The sequence below is a fragment of the Peromyscus maniculatus genome, chromosome 6 (genome assembly GCF_049852395.1).
Source record: "Peromyscus maniculatus bairdii isolate BWxNUB_F1_BW_parent chromosome 6, HU_Pman_BW_mat_3.1, whole genome shotgun sequence".
In the NCBI taxonomy this organism is placed as follows: Eukaryota; Metazoa; Chordata; class Mammalia; order Rodentia; family Cricetidae; genus Peromyscus; species Peromyscus maniculatus.
In genome coordinates, this window is record NC_134857.1 from 109,601,655 (window position 1) to 109,619,351 (window position 17,697).

The following is a 17,697-nucleotide window of genomic DNA, read 5'->3' on the forward strand; positions in this document are numbered from 1 at the left end:
CCCCCGCGCAGCTCGGGGACGGGGCGCGACCCCGCGGGCGCGGAGGAGGCCGGGACCCGAGCCGGAGCGCGCGCCGCTGCCCAGCCCGGCCGCCCGGCCGCGCAGATAGATGGTGGCTCCGCGGCCGTCACCCGCCCGGGGGCCCGCGCTCCTGCCTCTGCTCCTGCTCCTGCTGGCCACCGCGCGAGGCCAGGAACAGGACCAGACCACCGACTGGAGGGCCACGCTCAAGACCATCCGCAACGGCATCCACAAGATCGACACGTACCTCAACGCCGCGCTCGACCTGCTGGGCGGCGAGGACGGCCTCTGCCAGTACAAGTGCAGCGACGGTGCGCGGCCGGGGGCGCGGGGCGCGGGGAGGGGGGGACCGGTGCGGGGCAGGGGCATGGGAGGATGGATGCGGGGCAGGGGGACAGGTGCGGGTCAGGAGGAATGGGAGACAGGTACGGGGTAGGGGGGATGGAGGGACAAGTGAGGGGCAGGGGGATGGAGGGACAAGTGAAGGGCAGGGGGATGGAGGGGCAAGTGCGTGCCAGGGGCATTGGGGGTACAGTTGCGGGGCAGGGGGATGGAGGGGCTAGTGCGTGCCAGGGGCATTGGGGGTACAGGTGCGAGGCAGAGGGGTGAGAGGATAGGTGCGGGGCAGGGGGATGGAGGGGCAAGTGAGGGGCAGGGGGATGGAGGGGCAAGTGCAGAGCAGGGGGGTGGAGGGGCAAGTGCGGGGCAGGGGGATGGGGAAACAGGTGTCAGGCAGACGTGGACGGGCGTCCTCGGGTGTGGAAAGAATGAGCGGCGCTTGGAGCGTGCTGTCCTTGGGATTGAGCAAGCTGGGAACAAGCGTGAGAGGTCGCCTGAGTGCGCGCTCTGCTCTCTGCTCTCGGTTGGTTCTGGTATTATTTTTTTCCGCCCGCCCGCCCTCCCCATTTTCTTTTCCGGCAGTTGCACCGAGTTGCCTAAGATGTAGGAACGCTGGAAGTGGAGTGGGACGTACTGATTTTAGCGCGGGCGGACACACACACACACACACACACACACACACACACACACACACACACACACACACACACACACACACACACACACACACACACACACGCCTTGTAATCGAGTCCGCTGAGCATATAAAGCCAAACGAGAGTTTTAGAGCCATCAGTTGGTATTAAGTGGCGTTTTGTTATCCTGCAAAGCTAAGGAAAAACAAAATGTGGCTTTTGTATAGATTTCTGGAGTACCTTGGTTTTTGAGGGAGGTGTGATTGAAATCCAGTGATTGAAAGTGTTCTGCTAACTTCTAGAAAACAGTTGAAGTGTTGTTTTGCTTTGGTTTTTGAGAGTCTCAGGTAGCCCACGCTGGCATCGAACTTGGTGTAGCTGAGGCTGGCCTTGAACTCTCGAACTCAGGTGCTGGGATGAGATACCCACCTTGTCCGTTTGTGGCTTTCTTTCCTTGAATATCAGTGGCTCTTCTTCCTTACTCTCTGTCAGTATTGTAGGGGTTTTTTGCATACTCCTTTCATGGTTTTAAACTTTCTATTTGAATCCAAGAACTTGCTTTATGGCAATGTGGATGGTAATAAAATCAGCACTCAAGGCAGCGATTTGGGTGTTTGGGGGTTTTGTTGTTTATTTAAAAAAATTTTTTTTAGCATTTGAATTTTTTGAGGGGATAGGGCTTCTGTTTGGAAATTCAAAATGTTAGGATAGAACTTGAGAAATCAAGTTTCTTATGAGATTAACCAAGGCTACCACCTGAAAATAATAGGGAAATCCATGACCTTGGTGAGAAAGTCTGATTGCAGAGTTGGTGATCTTAATAAAAAGCCTCTATCCTGTAAAACTGTGATGCCAACTGCAGCCTGTGAGTCTCCAGATAATCTCCACCTTTACGTTCATATAGAAAACAGACCATTGCTTTTAATGATCTTAGAATTGCACCGGCTAGTGCCAAATGTATTTGGGGACTTTGTAAAATGTATTAGGGGACTTTGTGGGTAACAAGGATTAAATGATAACTTTCCTAAGGCAAAAGTTCTAACTTAATTCCTGACCATTTTGCAAATATCAGTCTTGACCACCTGTCAGTGGTTGATGGCCTGGGTTGAGCAGTGGCAGATGAAATCCCTGTCCCTGGAGCTTCTGTTCTGGTGGGGAGAAGCAGGCAGTGAGTCCCTGACCAGCTGGGAGCCAGTGCCTTAAACAATTCCCAACATAAATGGAAGATGGGCGCGGTGGTACTGGGAAGGACTGCGAGCTGTTTGCCCTTTAGATAGGAAGTTCCAGGACAGAAGAACATCTCAGAATTGGAAAGTAGCAAGAGTGCTCTGTGACAATCAGGGGAAGATCACCCCAGGCCGAGGGAGTACACAGTTCTAGGGGACAGGACCATCAGAAGGGCAGTCAAGGTGACTCTGAGGTTCCGTCTGTGGCAAGGCAAAGATGCAGCTGTTATTTACAGAGACGAGGATGGCTTCAAAGGTACTGTCCTCATAAACAGCTGTGAGTCCGGGGCTGTAGAGGTGTTTACCTTGAGAACACCTCAAAATGATACTATTCCTCTCAAGGGTTGCTTTAAACTTTCCTTTTGCTTGTTTTCCTTTTCTTCAAGTCTCACAAAATTTGCCCCCAGGCTCCTAGGTAAGGCAAGAACTGCTGAATGCCACAAATGTGTGTGCTTGCATATAATTCCCCTCTCCTGAGAGCTCAGTGTTAGGGACCCTCTTCCCTCCGGGTCCTCTTCCCTTGGATGGGGAAAGGCCTTAGTGAGTTATGTGAAGTTTTTAATGGGAGCAATTTTATGTTTACCATTTTCCCTTAGTGTGTGTGTGTGTGTGTGTGTGTGTGTGTGTGTGTGTGTGTGTGTGTGTTGCATGTGGGTGTTTGGGTGCTGGGCCCATGTGTGCACATGTAACAGAAGCTGAAAGGGAGAATGTTGACTGACTTTTTCTCTTCACCTTTGTCTCTCTCTGAAAGTGAAGCGCACTTCACTTTGCCTGGGCCAGCTGGCCAGTGGGATCTGCCCCCCCAACAGGCAGGCACACACTCCCCCGCCCAGCCGTTTACCTGGGTGCTAGGGATGGGAACTCAGCTGACTCCATGTGGCGTAACCACCACCCTTCCCATTTGAGCTGGCTTCCCAGCCCTTAGCTTTTTTTCTCCCTCTGACATCAAAGGAAATGAAGGGAGAATAGTGTTCCATATCTGTTGAGAAACAGAGGGAAAATAGCTGTTTCTAGACAGCTGTTTCTAAAAATAGTATTTTTAGAATTTTGAGTAAGTCGCTCATCCCTCTGGTGATATGTGTGCTAACAGGAGCCTCTAAGTGCGGTACTGAGAATTAAGCATCAGTGGAGGTAAGGAAGCCAGAATAGAGCTAGGCTGCTGTGTGCAAGGGTCCAGACAAAAGGTGGCCGTGATGGAGCTCTCAGGAGAGGGGAGTTATATGCAAGCACACACATTTGTCTAAGCTGGTAGGAGATGGAGTGATGAGAGGGTTGATTTTAGCTGTAATTTGAAGGAAGAACCTAAAGGATTTGCTGTTGGCTTGGCAGTGATTGTGGCTAAGGCAGGAAATGATAGCAGAGGTGATGGAGGAGAGATGGAGGGGAATACTGGAGTCATGTCCTTGCACACCCGAAAAGTGTAGTTTCTAGTGTGCAAAGGGAGAGGCTGGCCAGGAGCAGGCAGCCTCCCCCGTTAGTAGGGTGGAGGTAGGATGTGGGCGCTCACGGTAGGTGCGTGGGGTCCGATTGCCCGTTTTTCAGGGAAGAAGGAAGGAAGCCATCAGCTTCTAGAAGTCCTAAGAACGGTGTCGGGAGGCCTGAGGGAACTGGGAAATGGATGGCCTCGGAGGAGAGCGTTACTCTCAGGGCCACATGGAGATGAATGGTTTAAGTCTCCAGTGTTTAGCAGGTTGGGAGTCCCCGCTGTACGTCCTACAAACCCAGTGTGAGATCTTTGTGTGACCCAGTTACCTCCTCTAAGACTCCCCCCTGCTTCATTTCTCTCAGTGAAATGAGTGTGTCTGTTTGAGAGCATTTATATCAACTTTGGAAAACATAATGTGGGGGCGGGGGAGGAGGGAGAGAGAATGGTAAGTTTCTCAGTTCCTGTAAATACTTGGGTTTTGGCTGAATGGGGAGATGAGGAAACATTAAGAAGTCCACCACTTATGGCAGCGGTTCTCAACCTTCCTAACGCTGCGACCCTTTAATACAGTTCTTCATGTTGTGTGACCCCCAGCTGTACAATTATTTTGTGCTGCTTCATAACTGTAATGTTGCTACTGTTATGAATTGTAATGTAAATATGGGATGTGCAGGGTGGCTTAGATGACCCCTGTGAAAGGGTCATTTGACCCGAGGGGTCGTGACCCACAGGTTGGGAATCGCTGCTTATATCAGAAGGTACGAGTCATGAATGGCCCTCCCGTGCAGTTCTGCTCTTGGGTCTAGTTCTTCCTCCCATTTCCTTCTTAGTCTTCTATATCAGTGTGAAATCCGGGGTGCATGGCCACAGCACCTCATGACGTGGTGGCTTGACTCTTACTGTGGTCCTTCCATTCATGAGCTTCTGTTACTTTGTAAAAGCTGGTAACAGCAGAAACATCAAAAGTCTTAATGTTCAGCATCGCTTAACGCCTCTTACAACAATATTTTAAGTAATAGTACTTGACTCCATATTTATTTTATCTTATTTTATGTGTGTGAGTGTTTTGCCTGTGTGTATGCATGCTCGCCACATGCATGTAGTGCCTTCAGAGACCAGCAGAGGGCATCGACCCTGGAGCTGGAGTCAGGGACTGTTGTGAGCCTCTATATGGGTGCTAGGAACCAAATCTGAGCCCTCTGCAAGAGAAACAAGTGTACTTAACTGCTGAGCCAACGCTCCAGGCCTCATGAATCAACTCAGTTTTTAATAAGTAGCTTTCTATATAATTTGTTCTAAATAATTATCTTTTAAATTGAACCTTATTTATTATGTGTCCGTGTCATTTTATTGGGGGGGGGGGGTCAGAGAGAGAGGGAGAGCGAGAGAAAGAATGTACACATGAACATGCCGTGGTGTACCTGTGGAGGTCGGAGGACAGCCTTTGGGAATGGCTCTCTCCTTTCACTGTGGGATCTAGGGATCAAACGCAGGTCGTCAGGTTTGAAGAGGAAGGGCTTTTGCTTGCTGAACCATCTTTCACGCTTTGAAATAATATTTTAATATAAGGTGAATTTAGAACTTTAGAACACTGAACTGTTTGAGCAGAATAGCTCCCTCTAATGTCCGTGGTGGGTCTATTTCTCCGTTCCATTGAAAAAACAGAAGTTCTAATTTTGGCAGAGTATTTCCCACTTTTCTCATCTGGTCATTTCTTGGGCACTCATTACACGCTAGGCATCTTCGAGGGAAGGGGGACAAAGTGGTTTTCATAGAAACTGTTCTGCTAATTTGGCTCAGAAGCATTAGAAAGAAAAGCCACCAACCGTGGTGTGCACAGTAGATTCAGAAGCAAAGATGGTATTTTCGATGGGGTGAGTTGGGAAGGCTGTGAGAGACACGACGTCAGTTAGTTGTTCCAAAGAGACTCTAGACTGACCAAACACACATGCACATGCCCCTTTCGGTGCGAATTTTAGGGAGTCGCCCCCGGCGTTTGTTCCGGTTTTCTTTCCAGTGTCTCATGTACAGCAGGTATGACTCTTTCTCAGTGTTCTCAACTTCCCCTGCAGGAAACACTTGCATGTGTGAGGTGGCGACGCTACACCGTCACGTTCTCGTTTCGCCCATGAAGTGGCTCTACTGTCTCTGCTCCCCGCTCTGCTCTGTCTCCAGAGTGGGCGTGTTTGTTTGGGACGTTTTTCTATCTTCATTTGCTTCTGACCAGCCTCTTGCCCCACAGGAATGATCTCTTATGAAGAAAGTGTGTACATGTATTGGTGGAATACTTGCATGCCTGTGTTAGGTCACTGCCCTACAGTCATCAAGATGTCAGGAAGCATTTCTGTAGATGGGGACTGGAGAGAAATTAGATACGGCACAGAGAGAAGCAAAGATAGAAGCCCTGTTGTATGACCAGGAAAAGAAATGCATTCCCAGTTCTAAAAGGGGAAAAAAAATAGACGGTTAAGAGGCTATCAGAAACCTTCAATTACCTTCATTTTTTTTTTCTTTGTATCTGCTGTCTCGGGGTGGTAATGTTTGGACATGAATCGTGCCAGATGTCTGTGGACTTGTAGGTGGGAAGGGGAATGTACATGTCATCTGAACAAGTAGAAACATAGGACAGGCTGTCATTTCAAATGCTAAGTGCACCCTGTTTTCCTGACAGTTTTTTAGGTGATGTGTTTCTGAATTTAAAACAATTGTTAACCTGGAAAAAACTATATATAGTAAATTCCCTCTTTTCCTATGTGAACACACTATAGTGTATTTGTCGTGCTTTAAAAGGATTATTTTTGGTTGTGAGCCTAGCCTTTAACGGCTGAGCTATCCCTCCAGCCCTAAAAGGATTATTAATATAGAGTTCCAGATACCTGACTCTCCCCTCAAATAAAAAAAAAGATTATTAATAGTCTGACTCGTTAACTAGTGTATACCTCTAGAGCAGTGGTTTCCAACCTTCCTGATGCTGCGACCCTTTAATACAGTTTCTCATGTTGTGGTGTGACCACCAACCGTAAAATTATTTATTTCATTGCTATTTCCTATCTGTAACTTTGCACTGTTATGAATCATAATGTAAGTATCTGACACGCAGGCTATCTGATGTGTGACCTCTGTGAAAGGGTTGTTAACCCCAGGGGTTGCAGTCCACAGCTTGAGAACCGCTGCTCTAGAGACCTGTAAGCATTTCAAGAGAACGCGTTCTACTAATGTTTAAGGAACTGGAGTGTGTTTCCCAGGAACTTTGCCAATTTAGCCTTTCTTCCTGCTATGGTTTGAGTATGGCTTGTCCCCTCCAAAACTGAAATTTCGTCTCCATTGAAAGTTGCAGTCCAGCTGGGCGGTGGTGGCACACACCTTTAATCCCAGCACTCTGGAGGCAGAGGCAGGCCTGGTCTACAAAGCAAGTTCCAGGAAAGACACAAAGCTACACAGAGAAACCCTGTCTCGAAAAATCAAAAAAAAAAAAAAAAAAGAGAGAGAGAGAGAGAGAGAAAAGAAAGGTGCAGTTGAAAGAGAGGACTCTGTCCTCATGGATTGATTAGTCTGTGTCTACTTCATGGATCGATGGGATTACCTTGTGACTGAGTGTGCAGTAAAAGCCTCTTTGGCTGGTTTCTCCCACGCTGGTCCCTAGTCATGTGATGTTCTGCCCTCTCAGAGGATGAAGCCAGAAAGAAGACCATAGCTAGCTGCAACTCCTGAACTTTGGGCCTGAAGTGTGAGCCAAAACAAACCTCCTTTAAAAAATTACCTCCGCTATTTTGATATTAGCAGCAGGAAATAGCCTGGGCTGGGGGTGTAGCCTGGGATAGAACACTGGCTTCACATTCGCAAGGCCCTGAGTTCAGTCAGTCCCCAGCACTAAAAAAATAAAAGAGAGAGAGAGAGAGAGAAGGAGAGAGAGATGAACTAAGTCTTTAAACCATAGATAAAAATGTGTAGTTTCTCAACGATAGTCCCCTGGAGAAGTAAACTAGCAAACACTTGACTTAAGCAAAGTCTTGACTGGCTGAGTGGTCTCCCCAAAGGTTTGGATTAATAACATCATAACTGCTTCTAGAGAGGGTTCATCTATAGCAAGATGCTGCTGGCCTCAGTCCAGATTAATATCCATGGCTCAAGTTTATGACTCCTGGCCATACTAGGCAAATACCTCTAGATAAAAAGTTCACTGAACAATGGTGGGTGAAACAATGCTGGATGACTAAGTAAAGCCAACAGAAATTCTGTAAGTGGTCGAAAAAATTAATTACAGAAATTATGAAATTCTACAAGTAGGTATTTATTTATGTTTTGATTTTTTTTTTTTTTTTTTTTTTTTTTTTTTTTTTTTGCGACAGGGTCTCTCTATGTAGCCCTGGCTGTCCTAGAACTCTCGATGTAAACCTGGCTGGCCTTGAACTCAGAGAAGTCCTCCAGCCTCTGCCTCCCGAGTGCTGAGATTAAAGGTGTGCACCACCCCACCCAGCTAGGAGTAGATATTTTTAAAGCTCAATTTTAGGAAGTACTTTTTTAAAAATTGCTATCATTTGATAGTTTAGCCCTGAGATATAGGTTTCATAAGCCGTGTTAAAATGAATGTTTTATCGCCTCAAAAAGGGTCCATCATATAAAATGACATTAGGTTTGGGGTGCCACATTTTGCAGTTTATTCACTCGTGTGTGTGTGTGTGTGTGTGTGTGTGTGTGTGATGTATGTATATGGGTGCATGCATTCCACGGTGTGCATGTGGAGGTCAAGAGGACCACTCATGGTAATCTGTTCTCTTTGTCATATGGGTTGTGGGGGTATTGAACTCAGGTAGTTAAGCTGAGTAACATATTTTACTGGCTAAGCTATCTTGGTGGCCCCGGCTGCCACATTTCAAAGAGATGTAACAAGCTAGATGTGGTCAGTCTTTGGAGACCAGTGAATGAAGTCCCAGGAAACTTAAAAAACTGAAAAGTAAACAGCAATAGTACTTATTAATTCATAATGAATATTAATATTGCCATGGGGATTACTCTTCTAAGTCTACCCAATGTTCATTGAGTCGACCATTTGTCAATAAGTATTCATTGAGAATGTAATTACATGCCAGAAACTGTGCTAGGCATGTACAATAGAAAAAGTCGTGCCTCATGTTTACATTTCAGAATGAAGAAACAAATAGTAAATGAAGTAGGCAGATTAATGACATGCGTGTTAGAAATCATACAAGTCAAAAGTATCACCAGGAAAAGCCACGCTGGAATGTGTATGTTAGTCTGCTTGGGCTACTATGACGAAATGCCATAAATTGGGTGGATTATGAAATTATTAGATTATCATGGCATACCCTCATCTTTCTTAGATTAGGCTCTAGCTAAGCCCCTGATGCTTGATGGTTATATAGCTTTTTTTGTGCAATGAAAGATTTGTTGGAGGTTAGGAAGATACAGCGCATGCCTTACAGGCTTTGACCCACAAAACTCCAGGGAGACAGGCTGTGTTGATCTTTCACACATGTGATGTCGTATCATGTGCACCTTTGAGATCTCCAGCGGTCCAGGATAAGCTATTGCATGTTTTGACCATGTGGCTTATAAATAGTAATTACCTTCATGAATGCTGCACATTTGTGTATCTATGTGCACATTTGCATATGCTCTGCATTCTTCACAAGAAACTAAAAATAATTCCACCATCAATCATTCTAATATTCATCAAAATAAATACATCCGTATTTGTTTTGTCCAACTAAATATTGAACATCCTCAAGGCTAGTCAAGTACCTTGTTTATCTTTATAAATATGTATTATATTCCTTTCATATTTTAAACTAAATCTGACATCATTTGTATTTCACATAGGATCGAAGCCTTTTCCACGATACGGATACAAACCATCCCCACCAAATGGATGTGGCTCTCCATTGTTCGGTGTTCATGTAAATACCTTTTTTTCCTTTGATAAGTTTTGTGACTGTTAGTCTAATATTTTTAGTAATACAAGACTTAAGTGTGCCTGTCTTCAGGCTCATAAATAATTTTTGATTTCTGTAATGATTGTGTTTATTATTGTTTTCTAATAAAACTTATTTAACAACTAAAAAAATACTAAATGGGTTTAAAATAATGATTTATTTTATCTTGTATAGATGTCACAGGAATCATATTTTCTAAGTATCACAAACATAACTTAAAATTTTCAAGTGCAAAGTGATACTGCTTAGGGAGACCAAAGTAGATGAGGAGCTCTTTCTCTATAAAGCAAGGGCTGATGGGGGTGGTGGTGTGGTTACTCTAGCAACTGTTACTGGGGAGACTAGACAAGCCAGTGGCCACAGGTGGAGGTGTGTGAGGGTTGTGTAAGTTAATTGAAATAACTGAAGATAAATTATAAATTTAAAGTGATGGTACCTCTAGAAAATGGAAAAATGCTTAAAGTTAAAAAACAAACCGCCATTTGAATTGTAGGCAGTTAAGACTTTTGTGCACCATTTCACAGAAAGTACATTTCTTTGGGGGAGGAGACACAAAATACTTTGAAATATCCTAAGATCGTAATTGTTGAGGCCCTAGAGAAGTCTGTTAATGTGCTTAGGCTTACTTGTTTGTTTTTTTTTTTTTTTTAAGCTATGCCTCGGGTCTAGGGAGAGATGGCTCAGTGGTAAGAGTGCTTCTGTGCAGACAGAGGACCTGAGTTTGAATCCCCCACACCAACATACAAGCCGGGCATGCCACATGTGCCCGTGACCCTGGTGTTGAGGGACGGGAACAGGCAGATCCTGGGAGCTCTTTAGATAGATGATCTATAACCAAAACAGTGATCTTCGGGTTCAGCGAGAGACTGTGTCTCCGGGTAACGAGGCAGACAGCCATAGAGGAGGACATGCCACGTCCTCGGGCTGCCCTCCTGTGGCTACTGTTCCTTACACACAGACTCCCCACACAGATAAATAAGGGAAGAAAGTTAGTTGTGTGTTGTGTTTTGGATAGTTGAAAGTTGTGACAGTTAACTCTCACACTGCAAAATGGAGAGGAGTGTGGTGTGCCTGAAACAGTTACGTGGCTAAGAATGGGCGAGGAGAATCGGGAGAACATAACGCAGGAAGCATTCCCAGGTAGACGTGGGGCTGGGGGCTGTCTACGGCAGTTGCCATTTACTCAGTGAAGTCCATTTATGCCGGGAGGTTCGCATCTCACTGACTGTCGCCCATCCAACTGCGTCTCACAGCTGAACATCGGCATCCCTTCCCTGACCAAGTGCTGCAACCAGCACGACAGATGCTACGAGACCTGTGGCCGAAGCAAGAACGACTGTGACGAGGAGTTCCAGTACTGCCTCTCCAAGATCTGCCGCGACGTGCAGAAGACCCTAGGCCTTGCCCAGCACGTTCAGGGTAAGGACGGGCCTGCTGGCCGGGATTCGGGTGTTTTTTAAAGATTTATTTATTTATTATGTATACAGAAGAGGGCGCCAGATCTCATCACAGACGGTTGCGAGCCACCATGTGGGTGCTGGGAATTGAACTCAGGACCTCTGGAAGAGCAGTCAGTGCTCTTAACCTCAGCCATCTCTCCAGCCCTCGGGTGTTTTTAATCCTGCAGGGAACACACGCTCAGCACAGAAGCATGCCAAAGGAGCCTTTGCACAGTCGTTAGCTGTTATGATACGGCCTCTTCAGTTGCCTGGAGCAAGGAGCTAGCCCATCATTTTGTAATCTGAAATTATATACAGCTACGAAAACAGTGTTCAGCAAACTCGGAGGAGTATCGGAGGCAGAGAAGGGAAGAGTTCATTCATCTCCCTTGTGCCCTGGACTGTATGTCGAATCGTTCAGAAACTAAACGTGGAAGCCTTGAAGCAAGCTGGGATGCTGTACTAAAGTGTAATGGATTGAAGGTGGTTAAAGGCACAGAGATGTATTCTCATGGTTCAGGAAGCGAGGGAGTACAAGATGAAGGCATGAGCAGTCACTGTCTATCAAGGTTTCTGTTCTGGGCTCAGAGGCCACACCTTCCGGCTGCGTGGTGCCTGGGGGAAAGGACTGAGGATCCTGCGGGGCGGGCCCTCTCCTCCTGAGCTGTGTCCTAAAGGAGTACCTTTTTTAATGTGACCAATCCCACTTATGAGTGTTCTACCCTCATGACCTAATCACTTCCCATTGCTTCCCCAAGTCCTTCTAGCTTAATTCCTTTACCTTGGAGGCTGAGGCTTCAACAGATAATTCTTAGAACATAGACTAAAACATTTGCTTATATTGTTCTGTTATTAAATAAACTCAGGTGTTAGATATCGGGGTAAAAACCTAACCTGATTGAGCAGAGAAGTGACCAATGACCCCCCCCCCCTTTCCCTGATCCAAAAGGGCTTGTGAATCTTTTTAAGCTTCCTTCCTGTGTCTCTCTATCTGTATCCTGGGTCCTCTAAAACCTCTATGGCCAATTCTGGTCAACTAGTCACTAGCTCCACCCTCTGATTCAAGGTAAACTTTATTGTCAGCCTCAGAGTGTCAGTGCGAACAAATATCCCTCAACTATAGACATTCACAGCACCAGTGAATTTAATAAGAGTGCAGCACAGCTGCTAGATTGATGGCTAATGTGCCTGCAATCCCAGAACTCAGGAGGCTGCACGTTGCATGGCCTCTCCTGGGGATGCGTAAAGAAACATCTGTTCATCCTAGATAGGGCACCAATAACGGACCAAGGAGACAATTCCATCAGAGTCCAGTGAATTGTGAATTCACATGAACGGTGAGTTCACTGAGGTTCCTTGCAGGAGCACAGGTGACTCAGAAGCAGCACGTCACTGCAAGTTCCACTCTAGCACGGGTGATGAGGATGTGGGAATGCGGCTTCGTTAGGGTCCCAACCTCCAGTCCACCTTCTTCCTCCTGTGTACACTTGCATCCTGAGGACCGAGTTCAGCTGGGATGCACATGGAAAAGGCGACTGGAGTCTCAGGGAGGGAATGTTGACAGCCCCTCTCCTATTACCACAGACTAGCTAAACTATGGTTTATTTATGGTCATGGCCGTGGTGCCAAGGCATTCTGTGGGTCACCACAGCAGTCTCTGCTCCATGATGACTGACGGTCAGGTCGGGTCAGGTCCAGACAAAGTAGCTTCACTACAGCGCTCCGCCCTTTCTTTGGCTCTTACGTTCTTTCTGCTCTTTCTTGCCCCTTTCTGTCCCCTCCCCCTCTTTTTTGTGATATTCCCTAAGCCTTGGAGAGGTGAGAGGTAGAGGTAGGTAGGTGTGTAAGAGTGTGTGAAGTGTGTGTGTGTGTGGGCAATTCTTTTCTGAGCAATGGATCTCTATGCCATGACAACAGATACTTACCCTCAGTGTTTAACCAGTTATGAGATAAGCCATACTCACTGTAAAAATAAACCTTCCTCCATGAACCAAACAGACAGCAGCAGAAATCTGTGGGCATCAACAAGAATGAACATTTATTTAACTGGCAATTTAACAAGCACATCACGTCTGTTTAACAAAACAGTAGCAATGCTCGTCACAGTGCAGCCTGCGATTTCCCCAGGGTTTTGCCTTGACTTCCATACCAAACGTGAGTTCCCTGTGTGTCGCAGGCCTTAAATCCGATCAGAAAGTAGTTGGTTGTACCCATAACTGGTGTTCCATATATAGTGCATCAGTGGGCACTTCTCGTATGGCATGTTGATGGCATAGAGGGCCATACCAAGGCAGAACAGCTTTTGACAATATTTCCCTAACAAGCTGTCATATTCTGGCCTACAAGTGTTAGCCATCGGGGAGAGGCTTCCAGATCGCTCCCAACCCTGTTCATCATGTCCTCTGACCCCGGGGACTTACTGTCCATTTATGGTGTGGGACAAACACAGTGGCAGCAGAAAGGATTCCATCCAAGTCTGTGGTGAACCCGTACATTTGTTGTGTGACTTACAGGGACGCGGGTGACTATTCTACCTACAATAGTCCGTCTGCCCTAGAGTAGACGATGACTCACAGAAGCTGCGTTGCTGGAGTCCCAACCTCCAGTCAGCCTTATCATAGTCAACCTGAAATGTCTGTGGGAATATACATCACTGTTGAAATATGAACATTTAAAAGACTCTCTGCTGTAAAGCCAAGGGATGTACTATACACTAAAGTCAGAAGTAGGAAAGAAAACTAACATTTTTATGCATTTCCTTAAAATATTGTGCTAGATAATGTATTCGTGTTTTCTTTTGATGCTCACAAAAACCCCCGAGTGCTGGACGGGATCGCTGTATCTTTCAGGGAAGGACAGCGAGGCCAGGAACTTGTCCCGAGTAAGCCCTTGACTTACTACTGTCTGGCTGACTCTGTTGACTCTGGAGCCCACGCTCTGTCCATTGGCGGCCGCTCTAGACAGCCCCATGCCGTAGCTCCTATTCTGAAACCCCAGGAACAACTGTCCAGGAAGGGGCCTCTGCCTCAGGTGAAGCCTGAGTTGACTCCTCCACCCCCTAACCTGCTTTCGGCTACAGTATCAAACTGAAGTGTACGTGGATGGATTTCTTGTTTTCTTACCTCAAAAGGACATGAAGTGGAGCCAAGTGATTGTCTCCCGAGATGCCTTGCAGTTCAGTCTGCGTTTCTCTGGTTAATTGTGCTCTAATGGTATATAGTCTTTTGGAGAACTTTACAAAGGATGAGTTTTAAATCTCCTTTTTTTTTTTTTTTTTTTTTTGTCGGAGCTGAGGACCGAACCCAGGGCCTTGGGCTTGCTAGGCAAGCACTCTACCACTGAACTAAATCCCCAACCCCAAAGGATGAGTTTGAGAGCAGGATTCTTCCTTCATATGAATATTTGGAAAAGGTTGTTTTGGCTGCTGAACGCTTTCGTGGTTAGCTCTGTGAATGTGGCATGTCCGAGGTTTCTTAGATAGGAAAGGTAAGCTGAGGACTTTCTTAGAGTCTTAACAATTTTTACACCTACCAGGAGAAGCTGTCTTTGATTCCCATGAGCACCCACCCTGAAGCCAAATTTTAGAATTAGTCAAAGAAAGAGAATGGGTACCGTTTAGTATGAGCATCTGCAATAATTGTGATCAGTTCTTAGAAGCCACTGGTCGTAGTGACACCTTGAGGTTTCTGAGATGTTTTTATTTGCTTGTTTTAGATTTTCTTTTATTAAATTTGTGTGTGTGTGTGTGCATGCGCATGCCCATAGACCACAGCACACATGTGGAGGTCACAGGGCACAGCTCCTGGGGTTGGGTCTCACCTAGTGCCTTCGTCCAGAGTCATGTCGCTAGCCCGGGGGTTTCTCTTTAAAGCTTCCTTCTAAGACTGAGAGGACAGCATGTGCTTAACATGTCAGAGGCCCCAGCCTGGCCCTCCAGCGGCAACCGCAGCAGAGCCTCCCTTACCATGTAAACTCTGCAGTTGGCAGACATCTTTATTGTGATCACATTCCCAGCTGAAAGGAAAACTAACACCGATGACCCAATTGGTGTCTCATAAAGATTATTACTTATCTACCAAAAATTGTTCTGAACAATTGAAATGGAGCATGTGTTCATATATGTGCATATATGTATGTATACACATATATATGTATACATATATATGTAGCATGAATCTTAAAAGGCTTTATTATTTAAAAAAAAAACCTGGAGCCAGATATTGGGGTGAAAGCTGAAAGATCAGAGAAACAGAACAAGCCACATCCAGCCTTACCTCACCAACACCTCAGCCGATCCTGTTTCCACAAACCCTCAGACTGAAAGCCTCTGAGTCCTCACCCCCGAGGGTCTCAGTTGAACTGCTGTTAGTTCCTGTCTCCTCACGCCTTATATACCATTCTCCACCCAGCCATTTCACTTCCTGGGATTAAAGGCCTGTGTGCTTTCCAAGCAAAGGCATGAGATCTCAAGTGCTGGGATTAAAGGCATGTGCCATCACTGCCTGACTCTTCCCAGTGTGGCCTTGAACTCACAGAGATCCAGACAGATCTGTGCCTCCCAAGTAATAGGATTAAGGGTGTGTGCCACCACTCTCTGGCCTCTATGTCTAATCTAGTGGCAGGCTCTGTCCTCTGATGCCCAGATAAGTTTATTAGGGTACATAATATGTCGGGGTACACAATACATCACCACATATATACATGTATATGAAATATGAGAACTTACATATGTATGTGTGTACATATATATATATATGAAAAGAGACTGAAATGGAATCTGGAGGGTGAGCTGCCGGTGTGAGGGACTGGGACGGCTTTGGCCTGCCACACGTTTGAGGGCCAGCTGAGGGGTGTGAGCCTGTGCTCCAGCAGGAGCGGAGGTGGGAACGGAGCAGCGCTCACGCTTCCCGGCAGTGATGACGTGTCTCTACTCCGCAGCGTGTGAAACAACGGTGGAACTCCTGTTTGACAGCGTCATACATTTGGGCTGCAAGCCGTACCTGGACAGCCAGCGAGCCGCGTGCTGGTGCCGTGACGAGGAAAAATCGGATCTGTAAGGAACCCCGGGCCGGCCGGTGAGCGACGAGAGTGGAGGACAGTTAAAGGGCTGCTGCTTTCACCGCCTGAAGTGGCCTTACCTCTGGGATGGGTCATTCTGAGACCTTCCTAGACTGTGTTTTGATTTGAAAACCTCCAAGTGGAAAGGAGTGGGGGGCGGGAAGAAGTGGAGAGAAGAGCATGCTCAGGACTGGGGGTTCGTAGAGAGGCAAGCGTGCTTGCCTCCATGAGTGTCGCTGTCCTGGTGGCTCCCAAAACAGGAAGGAAAGCTCGGAGACTGTGTGACTTGGTTTTCATCGAGGTACTTAACAATAAAAATGAGAGCAGATGTAAGATTCGTTGTAAGGACTTTCCAACATTATTTTGAAATATAGGACAATCTTACTATTTACTTTGAAATTTCAAATGTGCACTCACGCCGAGAGGAAGGAACTACTGTTTCTCTAGAGCCTTCTGAGATAGGATATGTTGTGTCGGTCCAGCAACAAAGCCTCTCAGTGTGTTGGAACCCTGGCCAGTACTTCTCTTCAGGGACAACCCAGGACACCTAAGTATTGTGATGTGAACAATATTCAGAAACACGGCACTTCCATTTCACAAGCCAGTTCTAACAAATGGCATCTTTTCCTAGGAGTCCTAGAAAAGATGGACTTAATGAGGCAGATCCGAGCACTATATGCTGTCGGGTTTGATGTTTGTTCCCCAAATACCCGTTCCTCATCTCAGATTCTGGAGTGTTTTTAAAAGATTGACCTTTTACTAATAATGGAGATCTTAATAAAATTTATTCTTGATAATGTTTTCTTCTTATTTCTTGAGTGTTTTCACGTCTCTAATTGTGGAATCAAAGAGGATGGGAAAGACCAAGTAGAAAGAACTGTCTTCTGTGGAACTCTTATTTACACTGAAATTAACAGGTGTGCAAGCAGATCCCAGAAAACCGTGGCCATCTCTTAAAATGTCCACGAATATTGGCAATGTTTTAATGGCCTCAATGTTCAGCTATACTGGCCATTGGCTGCTGATTTCCCCCATCCCAGACACTAAACCACGTGTATCTTTTAAGTAGCACATAACTGGAATTCCAAGGTCCACTGGTTGGAACGTCAGGAGAGAACCCAGTGCTGAGTGGTTCTCTGTAAGTCATTCCAGGTGGCCCTGGCAGAAGGAACGGCCTTCTGAAGAAGGCTGCGTTCTTGCTGCCCTGATGGAGTCGTCTCTCAAAGTTGAGATGATGGCAGCCACCTTGATGAGGGATGTGTTCGCTATTAGACAAAGCAAGGGTGTTCCTTGGGGCCAAGTCAGCAAACCAGGCTCCAGGAAAAATGCATGGGGCCCTGAACTGACACTCTTAGGAGGGGAATGAAACAGGCAAGAATCTTTCTACACATACTGTGTTGCATTGTTCCAAAGTCACAGACATTAACTGCAGTATAATATATATATATATTGAAATGGGCTATAGCGAGTGAGGAGTGAAATAACTCTTGTAGTTTGCTGTTTATCTACACTATCATTCTGCAAAACGAGCCATGTCCCTAAGTAACAATGAATGAGTGTAACCAATGTATATAAAAATAGTAGGCACTTTTTAGTATC

At 46.1% G+C, this 17,697-nt stretch overlaps 1 protein-coding gene across 1 annotated transcript; it reads left to right on the forward strand.

Annotated features, from left to right (window-relative positions):
- Pla2g12a (phospholipase A2 group XIIA) lies at nucleotides 1–16,895 on the forward strand. Its single transcript, XM_006970384.4, has 4 exons — nucleotides 1–332; nucleotides 9,489–9,565; nucleotides 10,855–11,020; nucleotides 15,979–16,895. The coding sequence occupies exons 1-4, from the start codon at nucleotides 110–112 to the stop codon at nucleotides 16,095–16,097; spliced, it is 585 nt and encodes a 194-aa protein (XP_006970446.1). The 5' UTR covers nucleotides 1–109; the 3' UTR covers nucleotides 16,098–16,895.
- Nucleotides 16,896–17,697: the final 802 nt, after the last annotated feature.

Excerpts from the sequence above, each read along its gene's own strand:
- Pla2g12a (XM_006970384.4), top strand. The coding sequence starts at position 110 with ATGGTGGCTCCGCGGCCGTCACCCGCCCGGGGGCCCGCGCTCCTGCCT. Across the intron at positions 333-9,488 it reads CCAGTACAAGTGCAGCGACG|GATCGAAGCCTTTTCCACGA; the intron begins GTGCGCGGCCGG and ends TATTTCACATAG. Across the intron at positions 9,566-10,854 it reads CTCCATTGTTCGGTGTTCAT|CTGAACATCGGCATCCCTTC; the intron begins GTAAATACCTTT and ends TGCGTCTCACAG.